This window comes from Crotalus tigris, unplaced genomic scaffold, assembly GCF_016545835.1.
Source record: "Crotalus tigris isolate CLP2741 ecotype Arizona unplaced genomic scaffold, ASM1654583v1 scf7180000017598.18339901613:2243638, whole genome shotgun sequence".
NCBI lineage: Eukaryota > Metazoa > Chordata > Lepidosauria > Squamata > Viperidae > Crotalus > Crotalus tigris.
The window spans coordinates 1,017,582-1,032,322 of record NW_024096502.1 but is presented as its reverse complement, the minus strand read 5'-3'; the positions used below and the strand labels follow the sequence as shown (position 1 = coordinate 1,032,322).

At 43.7% G+C, this 14,741-nt stretch overlaps 1 protein-coding gene across 39 annotated transcripts in view; it reads right to left on the bottom strand.

Moving 5' to 3' along the window:
- ANK3 (ankyrin 3) overlaps positions 1–14,741 on the bottom strand; it is a 338,705-nt gene that overhangs the window by 108,569 nt on the left and 215,395 nt on the right. For 36 of the 39 annotated variants that reach the window (XM_039366374.1, XM_039366365.1, XM_039366433.1 and 33 more), the window contains 6 exons: positions 12,139–12,237; positions 10,505–10,603; positions 8,659–8,757; positions 7,916–8,113; positions 5,815–5,913; positions 3,650–3,748 (listed from right to left, as the gene is read on the bottom strand). In XM_039366374.1, coding sequence (XP_039222308.1) covers positions 3,650–3,748; positions 5,815–5,913; positions 7,916–8,113; positions 8,659–8,757; positions 10,505–10,603; positions 12,139–12,237 — 693 coding nt within the window. The remainder of the gene's footprint in view (positions 1–3,649; positions 3,749–5,814; positions 5,914–7,915; positions 8,114–8,658; positions 8,758–10,504; positions 10,604–12,138; positions 12,238–14,741) is intronic. The other 3 variants (XM_039366444.1, XM_039366490.1, XM_039366498.1) reach the window with 1 other exon arrangement.

Below are 14,741 nucleotides of genomic sequence, written 5' to 3'. Positions count from 1 at the left end.
TTCCCAGTTGCAATGTATGGCTGTGAAAGTTGGACCATAAGAAAGGCTGAGTGCCAAAGAATTGAGGCCTTTGAACTATGGTGCTGGAGAAGACTCCTGCGAGTCCCCTGGACTGCAAGGCAATCAAACAGGTCAGTCCTAGAGGAGATCAACCCCGATTGTTCTTTAGAAGGCCATATCCCGAAGTTGAAACTCAAGTCCTTTGGCCACCTAATGAGAAGGAAGGATTCACTGGAGAAGAGCCTAATGCTGGGAAAGATTGAGGGCAACAGAAGAAAGGAACGACAGAGAATGAGGTGGCTGGATGGAGTCACTGAAGCAGTAAGCGTGAGCTTAAAGGGACTCCAGAAGATGGTAGAGGACAGGAAGGCCTGGAGGAACATTGTCCATGGGATTGCGATGGGTCGGACATGACCTCGCAACTAACAACATTTGCAAAACCTGATTTTGGCATAAAGCTGTGGCTGTTAGTTGCCCAGACTGGTGCGTATTTAGAGTTGAGCTGCATTTTTGCAATATTGTTTTTGTAGAGCAATGAAAAAGAAAACATTTGATGGGGGAGGAGGGGAAATGACAGACTTCCCACCCTCCAGCCGATGAAGACAACTGGAGCAGGAGAAATCCTTCCTTTCCAGAGAAAATATTGAAGGAGACCCTCAGCCAATGTGGACATCTGGTCGGCTCTTAGCTGACTAGTGAACAGCTCTTGGAAGGCCCTTCCATGACTGAAGCTGATCTCAGCTCAGTTTTGTGACCTTCAGGAAGCCTTTGGCAAAAAATGACCCATAGGCAGCTGCTCAGCCATTGGATCAAAGCTGAAGGAATCCAGGGAGCCAACCCATAATTTCTGGTTTTCTCTCAAGTCTGTCATTTTGTCATTTGGGCTGTAGTGTAACTGTTGGCTCAAGGGAAGAAAAGAGAAGTGCTTGCTCTAATGAAAAGATATTTTTCTGCGTCAAACTAAGGCGACATCCTGACTCCGCGAAAATGTGTTATTTCTTGTTATTGCACCCAGTGATAAAGCTTTGGAACTCAGACCTATTTTAGAAAAGGAGCAGACATCTAAGTGTTTCACCATTCAGATGGAAGCCATCCCAAGGAAGCCCCTTTGTGCCAGTTTTTATTCTCTGAACAAGCCCTTAAAACAGGCTTTTGCAACGAGAAAGCCCATTGATCCAAAATGAGGAGTGTACTGTATATACCAAGCTCAACATGATGACACTAACAACCCTAACCCCAATGGGCCAAGGAATGGCTGCTTTGTCTTACAGCTTTAGGACAATATTTATAAAATAACTTATGTTTCTCAAGGCAGTTTGGAACAAGAGAGAGAGAGAGAGGGAGAGAGAGGGAGAGAGAGGGAGAGAGAGAGAGAGAGAGAGAGAGAGAGAGAGAGAGAGAGAGAGAGAGAGAGAGAGAGAGAGAGAGAGAGAGAGAGAAGCCTGTGGGTTGTAGATTACTTGTCAAAGATATCCACACATTTGCTTTGGGCGTAAACCCCTGAGCAGTGTGCTATAGGTCCTCCCTTGATTTGCAAGCCTCAAGATTGATTGTTAGGTTTCTCCCATCCCATCTTATCACAGCTCACCTTAACTCACAACTGTTATGTAACATTTTCCCACTAGGGTCATTTGGATTTGAGTCAGCAAGCTGAAGCCTATGAGTGTTTGGAAATGGCGAAGTCCCCCAAAACAACACTCCATTGGGCAGTCAGGGACGTCTGCCCCCCATCTTGCCTTTTAAGTGGGCCACAGCAAAGCAGTCCCCAGAGGAGAAGAGAAGAACAATTCATCCATCATCTCTTAAACTCCCCTCCATAAATTCAGTTCTATTAAGACCGAAGGGTCTTTCTGAAGTGTTTCTTTTCCTGTCTGAACAGCCTAAGTGAGCCCACCACAGGAATTTTACCAGGGATTTAAAGAATACAACATTTTGTATTAATGGTTTCATTTGAGTCTTGCTGGATTGGATTAAGATTAAAATTCTACAGCTTTTTGGATTAAGATTTGGTGGAACATTCAGAAGGTTTTTAATAGAAAGATAAAGTTTACACCACAATTGTTTTTGTTAGGTATTATTGAAGATTGTGATGTTCAAGAAACTATTTTAATGTTGAATCTTATTACGGCGGCAAGGTTATTGGATGGGCAATATTGGAGGAAAGATTCTTTGCCTACCATAGAAGAATGGTCGTTTAAAGTTTCTAACTTAGCGGAAATGGCCAAAATGTCTGCTTATTTGAAGGATCATTCACAAGAAAGATACATCTCGGTGTGGAGAAGATGGATAAATTTTGTACAGAATAAATATGGGATTAGAAAGTATCATTTAGTTTTTGATTAACATAGTTTAGGGAATTGTTTGTATTTGAGTTAAAGTATTTTAGGGGTTTGGTTATTGGTATAGTTGGATAAGCTTAGTTAGAATTTGTTTGCTTATTTTTTACCCTGTAATCAGCTCTGGGAAGTAAGGGGGGGAGGGTTGGGGTGGGGGGGGGAGGGAGGGATATTATATTGTCATAAATTTGTATAAAACTTTTCAATAAAAAAAAATCTACATCCGTTTCTCTAGGAGCAAAGGTTAGCGACCCTCTCTGAGAAAGCACGTAGAGGATTGCACTGAAAAACAGCATCAAAGGTTGGGTTTGAATTTACTTTCTGGAATTTGGATTGTTATCTCCTGGGTAAAAATCAATCTCCACGTTTGCCAAGTTTCCACCGAAATGCAAACATGTTGCTTGGTGTTTTCCACTTCAACCTTTCCAATCTCTAATCAATCTACACACAGGTTGCCACACAGATACTGATGAAAGTGATAAACAACCATGCAAGGGTCTTACCTGACTTTTTCTGCTTAACTCTTTCCTTTCCTTTGACATCAAGAAACAATAGAAAAAAAGTAGCCCATTCAAGTTATACATTTGCTCTCGTGCAGGAAGACACGAAAGCAAGGTAGCCCTGAAGCTCAAGAATCAATGCTACTATTCACACAACACATTTAATCAGATGAGATCTAGCCAAAGGGCTCCTTGCCCGTATCTCAACTTGGTCTGATTTCAACTTTTCTGGGTTAGTGCATTATACAAATCCAGCATGCCAATGGAACCCAGAAAATCGATAAATAAGCTAACACATTAAGCGTGTTGTGTGAATGTTGCCAAAATATTTTAGAAACGGGTATCTCCCTGATGCTGTGTGAAAAAACCTGAAGGAACTCTGGCACTTCCTATTCCTCACCTTCATGGAGACTCTCTGCAATACTGACACAGGAAATCTGGATACACTACTATTTACACGGAGACCTAGATTATCTAGGTCAGTGGTAGGCAACCTTGCCCGGGAAAAGGAGAGCATGCGAGGCCAGGAGGGACGGGACGGGGGGGGAGGGAAACCAGCCATGCTGGGATGCATCCGGCCCTGTGGGACCTTGGCAAGTAAGCAGGTGGTTGATTGAAGAGGGACAGTTGCCATCTCCGGGGCATGGCGCATGTGCCCACAGAGAGGGCTCTGAGTGCTGCCTCTGGCACTCATGCCATAGGTTCGCCACCACTGTCCTATGGTGTCGCTAGAGGAGGCCCAGCAGGGCCTCCAAAGGAAGGGAAAGATAGAACGTGTGGCTGTGCAATCACCCCACTCAATGGCATTGGTACCTTTGCAGAGGCGTGAGGAGAAGCTCCTTGATCCAACAGGAGAAGTGCCACTTTCTGATTATCGTAATGTGCCGCAACATGCAATGGAGTTAAACCACTCTAAAAACACATGCAGGACAAACAGGCATGGTTAGAAACCCACTTTACAGAAACACTTGAAGAATTAGGTTCAACTAAGGCAGTGGTTCTCAACCTGTGGGTCGGGACCCCATTTGGGGTCGAACGACCATTTCATGGGGGTCGCCAAACAACGCAGTCCGCCATTTTTCCCCCCTTTTCCTTAGCTGTGCTACTCCCTTTTATTCTATTGGCTTTTGAAAGACAATAGAATAGACTCTCTTGAATAGAGTCTAATTCTATTGGCTTTCAAAAGCCAATAGGAATTGTCCAGGCTGTCTCTGCCCTGCTGAGCCCGCCAAAAGTTCCAGTCTGCAAACGGTGCTGCACCAGTTGAGTAGTCCTCGACTTACCGGTTGAGTAGTCCTCGACTTATGACCAGTTGGGGGGTCACGGCATTAAAAAGGTTGAGAACCACTGAACTAAGGTTTGATGAGGCTTATGGTGGTGTTAACTGAGATTTTGAAATGATCATCAACAGCAACACAAGATGCAACACAAAACACTGACTCGGGCGGGAATGCTCCTCACGCTTTTGAAGACGTCAATTTGGCCCACCTGAATAACTATCCTCCCTGATCTCTTACAGACGACGGATCAGAAGGATCGATTCCTACTTTATTTACACGATTCTTAAGAGTTACATTATTTGTTGTTGTTGTTGTTGTTTTCAGCTCTTTAAAAGGGAATGTCTCTTTATCGAAATCTCTTGATACACACATTCAAACCAGCCTATCAAGATTAAAGTCTATTTCGGTCTCAAGCACGTCTTCCATCATCTAATGAAAGTGGCTCTCATGTGTATATGCAGCCATGAAAACTAAAGTTGGTAAATTTGGCTCAAGATAGATCATTCATATTTCATGTGAACATTGTGGGTGATCCTCATGTGCAAAATAACACCATCAAAGACGTGTCTTTTAGTAGAAAGCAATCACAATCCCCATTGCAGAGGGTAAAGATGTTGTGTTCAGTTAGAGTGGGGAGGAGCCCACCATTGGTAGACTTGAAATGACATGTTAGGGGATAGATTGTCCTGGGGGGAAAAATCCATCTCTGTGGTCACTACATTCAGTAATATGTAACAATAAAACAATTTGATGGCACGTACAGTAGTGGCCAAACTTGTGGAAACCACTTTGAGAAAAATGTACAGTAGAAATGCCACCTTTGGTTAAGTTTCCACCAATTTTTCTTCTAATTTCTTTATGACTGTAACCTTGTTCACTTCATAATACTATTTTACATAGCTTTCTGGGCAACCAATCAACTCTTTGCACCATGACTTTAATTTTATTACGTTTTACAAGCTCACTAAAGGAAAGAACACAAAAAAACCCCCAACCGGCTTGACAGCGATCACATAACACACTGACAAATGTCCTCCTCTCAGTTTTAATATAGGACATCAATAACTGAATCCTACTGTGATCTGATTGGCTCATTGGCAAAACAGAGCAGAGCAGCCAATCAGAGTCCTTCGGGAGTGGGGAGGCTTATAAATTTTAAAAATAAAATAAATAAATAAAATAAATAAAACAAAATGACACTTGATTGGCTTTCTAAACACTCGCGCTCATTGGCTACAATTGGATGAAGGAAAGCAACCTGAGATCAACCTAAGCACGTTGTGCTTCCTTTTTCTGCTTATTTGGCTATAACTTTTCATAGAATACAGCACAGATAATTGAACAAACTATGCTGCATTACATTCTTGATTGAATTACCTTTCCGTTGATATATAATTTTATGGTACTACTCCCCCCCAAAAAAGTGGTGTCATTAGCCATCCAACCTCAAAAATACACTTTTCCCAAAAGGTTTCCACAATTCTGGCCGCTACTATAATCAATCCATCAAGGTTTTGTGAAATAGAAGACTATCCTCAAGGAATCAATACCGCTTTTTCAGGAGAAGCCAAGAGCTTTTGCAATACTACACGGAAGTGCTGGAATAGGAGAAACACCCCGGTGAGATCCTGATGCTCTCACCAGTTGATGGCTTTGGTGGATGCTAGAATGACCACGTGGAAGCAACATCTGCCTTACCTTTCCAGCCGCATCTGGAGAGGCGTTTTTCTGAAGTAGGAGGTTGGCAACTTCTATTTTGCCGTATTTTGCGGCCACGTGTAGAGGGGTAAATCCTTTCTGCAAGATAAACATTTGCATTAACAGTTTTATTTGAGGCAATGGCCATTTTGGCAGAACCCAGGCACAACTGAAGAGGTCGTCTTTTCGTGTCACAGCAGAATCAAATGTACCCTTCCCAACCATATGTGGACCTGGAAGGGACTGGAGGATCCACTTTTCCACAATGCACAAGGAAGCCAATTAAATCACTGTGTTTTCTTTTGAAAGGACTTTCAAATTCTTTTGAGTTTTCCAAAAACTCTGAAAGCACGGCTCTAGGGATAGGACCATGAAATTTGTAATGTCAGATCTTGAGTGGAGCCTTCCTATTATTAGCAAAAGAAATATGACTTATGCAGGTCGGTAAAAAGGCAATATAGAACTCGCACTAATTTCCATCAAATTCAAAATCGGCAAGAGTAATTCAGTCATAGTAACTTTCTGCTTAAAGAAGTAAAATAGCACAGCCTGTGTGAAAAGGCACCATTTTGACGGAAAACAAATCGGTTTATCCTGAAAACAAAAATAATCAAAGGCCGCTAGGATGATACCCGGTCTGCCTAAACAGTTTGAACGACTCCTCGGATAATACTTTATCGTGGGACACTTTGAACTTAAGAGATCGCTGCCTCCTTTGAAGGACCTAAACACATACAGATGAACTTCACATGCACAAATTGTCCTCTTAAATATTCATTGGTTGAATATTTCCCTCTTTTATTTCCTCAACTGGGTACAGAGTTGGCCCATTGGGCCCGAGTTACTTTGCTACTTGAAGTTAAGGACCTGATGCCTCCAGGCCCCCATTCCAAGCACAGAAGCCAACTGGAGTAGAATGGCGGCCTTGGGTGTGGGATCCGCCGCTGCCTTTGTAGAAGGAAGGCTGTTCAAAATGGCTGAAAAACTGCTCCTGCTGCCCCCTCCCAACCAGAGACGAGCCCTTCTGCATTACAAAAAGATCAGCCCTGATTCTGAGCCAAGGTTAGACCGGCTCTGAATTAAAGGGATAATTCACAAGTTGTGCTCTGGAGAAGTTTTAGAATGAGAGAGTTGAATTCCTGAATGCCAAGAAAGTTCATTCCAAGGTACACCTTTTCTGAAAGTAGAAAAGGAGGCTAATCTACTATGTTAATATACGCAGGGGGTGGGGAAAGATCAAAATCGTGCAGACAATGATTTCCTTGTGAGCCTCTATGCAAACAGGAGTTGGACTTTGAAGAGGGATAAAAAAAAGAGTATTATGCCTTTGAACTTTGATGTACAGGAAGCTCCTGAGAACACCACAGATGGCCAAGAAATCAAACAAGAGGATCATTGAAAAAATTAATCCAGAATAGTCACTCAAGGCACAAAAGATCAGGCTGAAGTTATCATATTCTGAATAACTATGTTAAGAACTAGCTCTGGAGAAGCTTTTAATTCTGAGAATGGTAGAAAGAAAAAGACAACCAGCTGCAAAGTGGAGGGACTCCATTATAACAGGGAAGAGGGCACCATTGGAAAACCTGAAGACTAGGCAGAACAATCTGTCTCTGGGGTTGCTATGAGTCAACAGTGACTTAATAGCACTCAATCAATCAGTCAATCAGTCAGTCAATCAATCAGTCAATCAATCAATCAACCAACCAATCGGGCTTTTCCATGGGAAAAACAACATATTTCTTACTTGCTAGAATTACATCTTTCTATCTACTCATTCAGCATCTTATAGAAAAACTCCAGAGTCCTGAAACCGTCAACTTGACCTTATTTGGTACATTGTTGGCCCAGAACAATAGTTCTATTGGAATCAATGTCATTCCCAGAGACATAATGGTATTTTGGCAGGAATCTGTTCTCCAAGCTTGCTGTTTAGTTCCCGGATGTTTCATTTCCAAACTAGGTAACATCTTCAGCAGGTTATTTGGGGTGAAGTGTCTTTCTCATTTATATAGGTCATGGATGGTTGGGTAGTCTTGTGACTGGTTGAATGATTGAGTCACAGCCAGCCTTGTGACTCATCCGAGGTAAATGTTCTTACCTTGGTAATGATACTCAAGGATGCCCCGTGGTCCAAAAGGACGGACGCCACATCTTCATGCCCTTCTCGTGCTGAAAGGTGCAACGGGGTGTACCCGGACGTTGTAGCAGCATTTGCTGAGGCTCCTTGCTCTAACAGCTGCTGGACTATATCGGCTTTGCCCAGACGTGCAGAAATGTGCAGTGGCGTTTGGTCATCCTAGAAATGGCAGGGAAAGAGTAAAACACAGCAAATTCCACGTTGGGGTTCAAGTGTGCAGTCTTTAGAGCCCCTGGAGGAAAGTGGGAAAACCTCAAAGCATGAGCCTGGATAAATTAAAAAGGTGACTCCAAAACCCTCAGTTCTGACTGGAAGATCATGTCAAGCGAGATAATGTTGGAAAGGATCCGTCGCCATCCAACTGGAACAGATGAGCAGAGCACCAACTGTTTTGTTTTGAGTGTGACATTGGGCCAAATGTCCTTCCCCAAGAGTAAAATGGCTGTTCTGAGCACAAATAGGGGTGGAGTTTTGTGGGGGTTTTTTAGCACTCTGAGCTCCACAGAAAATGTTCTACACTGGAAGTGCCACGCTCCAACATTTCAACCAAAATGTTGTACAATCTCTTGCAGAGAATCCTAGGACTATCTCCTTGTCAAGGGACAGTAAAGGATGATAAACAGCCAGGGAAAGGATATCTCACCCCTTAATGCAGAGCAGCTGAAGACCACCTGCAGCACAGAAGATGAGGAGAAGCTGCTTACCTTGGCTTTAGCTTCCACCTGAGCTCCATTTTGAACCAAGGACCGAACCACCTCTGACTGGCCAGCTCTGGCAGCCATGTGCAGGGCTGTCTCTCCCCTCTGTCAATGGAAAGTAGCGTCAAGAGGTTAGGATGAAAGAGAAAAGGAAGAAAAACACGTTACTAGCAACAAAAGAGTTATTTGGGATCAGGATGTGAAACCAGATCATCTTTGACCAGTCGGGACTGTCTAGTGCAGTGGTAGGCAACTTTGGCTCTTTTATGACTCGTGGACTTCAACTCCCAGAATTCCTGAGCAGGCATGGCTCAGCTTGGAAAGCTCTCCCTTTCCCCTCAGCATGGCTGGCTCAGGAATTGTGGGAGTTGAAGTCCACGAGTCATAAAAGAGCCAAGGTTGCCTACCCATGACCTAGGCCTAGGCCGCTTTATGACTTGTGGACTTCAACTCCCAGAATTCCTGAGCCGGCATGGCTCAGCTTGGAAACCTCTCCCTTTCCCCTCAGCATGGCTGGCTCAGGAATTGTGGGAGTTGAAGTCCACGAGTCATAAAAGAGCCAAGGTGGCCTACCCCTGGCCTAGCCCTCACGAAGTAATTTATCCCAGGATTTATTTTTTTTTAACCCCGGAAACACACCATGGTTTTGTTCTTTACCAAATTAAAACATTGCTGTTTTAAAAAGGAGAGATGTTGTGTGAGGGATTAAGGCAACCTTGTGTTTCAACGGCTTTTTTCCACCGGATAAGTCCATGGGACTAACCTTCAGATCTGAACGTTCCCCCCTCCCCCACACACAGACAATTTGATTCTCTGCTCTTGTGCTTGAGGACTCTGGATGCCTGTTTGTCAGCAGGCAAACTCACAGCTGGGCCAATCGAAACAAATCAATAGTAATAATAAAAAAGGCTATTAACAATCTGCGGAGCTTCACGCACTTCAACGAAAGGATAGGTCACTAGGGAAATGGCAAGGACAGCAAGAAACTGAAAAAGGGGACGCTGCATGTTTGGAGTGTTTGCCCATAGCACAGATTGTGCAAAGTGCGCCTGTGGCTCACTTCACACAGCATTGAGCCTAGCAGAGAATGGCCCATGGCAAACTGTAGCAAAACAAAAACAAAAACAGGTACCGTATTTTCTGGCGTATAAGACGACTTTCTAAAGCATGGAAATCGGCGCCAAAGTTGGGGGTCATCTTATACGCTGAGTCATCTTATACGCCAGAAATTACGGTAGTTTCCGGCGTATAAGACGACCTTTTAGGCATGGAAATCAGCGCCGAAGTTGGGGGTCGTCTTATACACCGAGTCGTCCTATACGCCGGAAAATACAGTATTCTCTGGCCAGCTTTGGGAGAACAAACTCACCACAAACCACTCTGGTTTTTAAACCTTCTCTTCCTCCTGTGGGGGCTGAAAGATGCTCAGCTTTGATTGGAATCAGCTTCATGGACAGGGTGGCCTCAAAATGACGTTCAAGAAATAGAGGCTTTCCCACAGACTGGAGGCGCTTGTGATCATGCACAAACCTTCTCTCCCCGGGGCACAGATCAGGATAAAAAGAAATTTGGCTAAGACCTAGACAGAGAAAAGCTGCAGGACCCATCCCTTTGTAGTCCAGGAGAGAACACTTCGTATTTCCCTCTTCTGAAATCCAGCTGGGAGAACTCCAAAGACCGTGTGAGTGCTGGCCAGTTGTGTTGGTTGGTAGAAAAACCAACAACGGGAGCTTCCAATTGTGGTTCCAGACAAGGTCATTATCTCTGCCTAGACAAACAGCCCAGCCAAGGGCGATGGAGAGTAGGAGGCCACTAGCCTGCCCAGTAATGACAGGTCCACCCTGCTACTTACCACATTGGTTGTGTTGGGAGAAGCTCCGTGGTGCATCAGGTGTGAAACAATATTTACATGCCCCATGAAGGCAGCAACATGGATTGGAGTCAAACCCGACTAGGAAATAAGCAGAGAGAAGAAAAGAACTATCCCTGGGCCGAAATATAAGCAAAGCGTTAGCAGAGCATCCCGGGGACTGAATGCTTAAGGGGGCAGCTTGCTGAGCTGTCCTGGGACACCTGATGGTTGGTGACCGCAAAAATATACAAAGCTGGCTGTTGTCAATATTTATCTACATCCTTTATTGTCAAAGTACAACATGTGTACAATGAGATTGGCTAAGCCTCCTTTCGTGCACACCCCCCCCCAACACAACTCACAGTGACAACAAACACACAATCCCATTACACCACGTGAACCCATTGCACAACGTGCCGGCCCCGCAAGTCTATCATACATGGACTCATTTCCCATTCAGGAGTCTGACAGCCCACGGGAAGAAACTGTTCTTCAGCCTGTTGGTGCGGCTGGCTATGCTTTTATATCTTCTACACCCGATGGTAGGAGAGAGTAAAGAAGAGCTGACCAAGGTGTGAGTCATCCCTGAGGATTTTCCTCACTCTTCTAGGCAGCGGGCCCTAGCGATGTCATCTAGTGGTATCAGGGGACAGCCCACGATGGTTTGTGCTGTGCTCACCACCTCTATAGTGCCTTTCTATCCGCGGCTGTCAAACCAGCATACCACACCATAATGCAGTGCTTTCTTTGGTGGACCGTTAAAAGAAGGTCATCAGTCGTTGTTCCACAAAACCCTAAGGAAGTGGAGTCTCTATTGGGCCTTTTTGGCCACCTGGGTTGTGTTGATTTTCCAGGTGAGATCTTCGCTGAGGAAGACTCCCAGGAATTTAAAGGAGGAAACTCTCTCCACACGCCCCCCCCCCCAAAAGAGACTTTGCAAAATGTAAAGTGGGGCGGGTTCCCCTCTCAATATTACAAGGCCATCCTGGGGCACGTTCAAAACCAATTTGTTGACACTAAGGCCGCATCCCGTGCATCTACCTAGGTCTGGAAGACATTTTCCATTGCACTCTGTACGCCTAGCTCTCCAGAAGGTGTGTTTTCTATCATTCAAAGCAAAGTTTGAATGCAGAAAGGCAAAAACCGGAAGTTGAAAAGAGTCACGTAGGCAGACCAAATCCAAGCATTCGGGCAAGAGCATATTTATGCATTCGTGTGCATCACAGAGAATGACAATGTCCCACTTCATCTACGTGGGAATGAGAGTTTGCTTTTCTATTTTGGTTTGGTGGCAGTGAAAGCTATCTTAAACATTCATGGCAAAAATGGAGCTAATCCTTTTACTCCAGTTTAAAATGTTGTGTCTCCGTTGAAGGACCAGCAGAACAAGGCCTTTTCTTGGGTCAGTTTTGGATACAGCTCTTTGGGGTGTCTCAGTAATTCATGAAGGCAAAGATTTCGCCAAAGGACTTTGTTGCCTTGAAATTAGCAAACAGAAATATTCACCAAGGCAAAAGAAGGTGGGGAATCATGTTTACTGAGAATTCTTTTTTTGGCACGCTGAGCTCTTGTGCTCCAAGGCTGTAATAGGGCTTATTTAAATAAACTTGGCCGTAGCTGTGAAGATGCCTTACCTCTGTGACAGCTTGAATCGAGGCTCCATGTTTCAGCAGAAGGTCCATCACTTTAATTCTGTTCTTTTTGCAGGCAATGTGGAGAGGCGTGAAACCGTTCTGGAAAAATTTTGGAAAGCATTACAAAAATTGCACACACACCCCAAAAGAGAGTTTGCAAAATCTATCCATCCCTTTTCATAGTGTATGACTGCTAACTCTTTTTTTTTTTAATCATTTGTTTGTTTCCGTTTCTCCAGGCGTTCAAGGCAGCTGATGTGAGCGTGTTCATTTTATCTGCACACAAAGGTGAGGTAGGTTGGGCTGGGAGAGAGGGATGGGACTCTGAAAAATTTCACACACACACACACACACACACACACACACACACACACAAGCTCCCATGACGGAAGGTGAGTTTTAAACGGGGTCTCTCACTCCTAGAACGGGGTCTCTCACTCCTAGCCCAACCCTTTCAGTAAATACCTTTATAGGGTCATATAAGCTGGTAAAAATAGTTCATTGTCCCTGCTAAAATGCTAATGATAAATGTGGCTCAAAAAAAAACAAAAAACAGATGTATCATCTAGCACACAACTGCATTAGTGCAACTGCAACATTTTTTTTTAAAAAAAGGATGTCCTGATTTTCAAAGATCCACGTATTTCTGCTCGCAGCATTTGCTTAGATGTTGACAATAAATTTTTAAACTAGTCAAAGCAGCATCAGCTGCTTATTTTAAAAGCAACTGACAGAACTGGGTCTCACCTCTGAAGAAAAATACTTCAGTTACCTTCTCAACTGGAGAAAAACATCGGATGCTTTCAGAGTCGTTACCCAGTCTAGCTGAATAAGAAATCTCCTTTGTTGTCCCAATCACCACCAATGCCATATCTTCGTTGTCATCAGGGAAATCTTTTGATTGCACTTGCCAAAGGTCTCTCTCTTCCTGCTAAGGGCTACTTTTCTGCATCCCACCTGGGGCTATCTGGTCCATGAGAGAGGTGGTCTTGGTGTGACTGACCCCTCTCTTCCACTGCCCTCAGCTCGGAGGTTAAAACCTTCCAGTTCAAGGTTTATCAATTTGTGTACTATAAGGGCTTGTCTTCTTCAAAAAAAGTCCCTGGCTAATTTAGATTTTGAGATCATTTTAGGGTTAAGTTTAGTTCTACTGCTTTTTAATATTTTATTCCTATTGTGTACTGAGCATTTTATTATCCTGAGTTTCAAGAACTTGACTGAAAGAAACTGGATAATATTTTTTAAATAAGTAAATTAATATGGATATATGTATTTTTTTTGTTGTTTTAGGACACACCCCTGATAGTCTGGTATCCTTGGGGTCACAATAGCTTTCTTGCAGCCATAAACTATGTAATTTGTTTTTTCATTCTGTGAATCAGCTTGTTCCAGTCCTGGCCATCTTTTCTTCTACTTGGCCCTGAGGAGATGAGACACTTTTAATTAGGATTTAATGTTGCATTGAAATTTGGTGCAGGCTGGACTAGGGCAGGGGTAGGCCACCTTGGCTCTTTTATGACTCGTGGACTTCAACTCCCAGAATTCCTGAGCCAGCCATGCTGAGGGGAAAGGGAGAGGTTTCCAAGCTGAGCCATGCTGGCTCAGGAATTCTGGGAGTTGAAGTCCACGAGTCATAAAGAGCCAAGGTTGCCTACCCCTGGCTAGGGGAATCAAAGTTATAGTAGCATTTGTACTCTCTGCTGGAAACTGCAGAGGCCCAGGTGTCCCTCTCTACCTGCTCAGAGGGGGAAAGGTACACCCTCTGCAGCCCACCTGAAGTGTGACTGAGCATGGATCGAGGCCAATTGCAAGATCACAATCAGCTCCCGGGAAATAGCATCCAAGAGAACTCTTCTAGTCACAGAAGGTTGAGAATGCTTAGAGTAAAAAAACCAAAACTGTTAAAAATGTTTTAAAAAAACATTTAAAAAAACCAACAGCAGTGGGGTTATTCATAAATTCCTTTCTACAGCTAGACAGATTTCTCAGAATGATAAAAGAATGACTATGATAAACTTTTTATATGAAGAAGTTTTAACATAATCACAACGTCAGCAACAAAATGAAACCAACTTCCTTCCTTCCTTCCTTTCTCCCTCCCTCCCTCCTTCCTTCCTTCTTCCCTCCCTCCCTCCTTCCTTCCTTTCCTCCCTCCCTCCTTCATTCCTTCCTTCTTCCCTCCTTCCTTCCTTCCTTCCTTCCTTCCTTCCTTCCTTCCTTCCTTCCTTCCTTCCTTCCTTTCCTCTGACCACAATTGATCAATAGCGCAATTTTGTTCCATTTTCAAGTTCAAAACTCTAGAAATCTGTCTTGGGAAACTCACGATAAGCTTAGCACAGCTTTTGCTTTAAAAAAAGGAAAAAAATGTAAACAAAGTCCAGGCCATAGAAAAAGAAAATCCTGACCCTATTAAAAAAAAACCTATGTACATCTTTCCTCTTTAGCATCTCACTTTTACAAGACTGCTACTATGCAATTATAGGAAAAAACCCTTCCTTCCTTCCTTCCTTCCTTCCTTCCTTCCTTCCTTCCCTCCCTCCCTCCCTCCATTCATTCATCAAATAAATTAATAATAAAGAAATAAACCCAAGGAGGCCCACAGC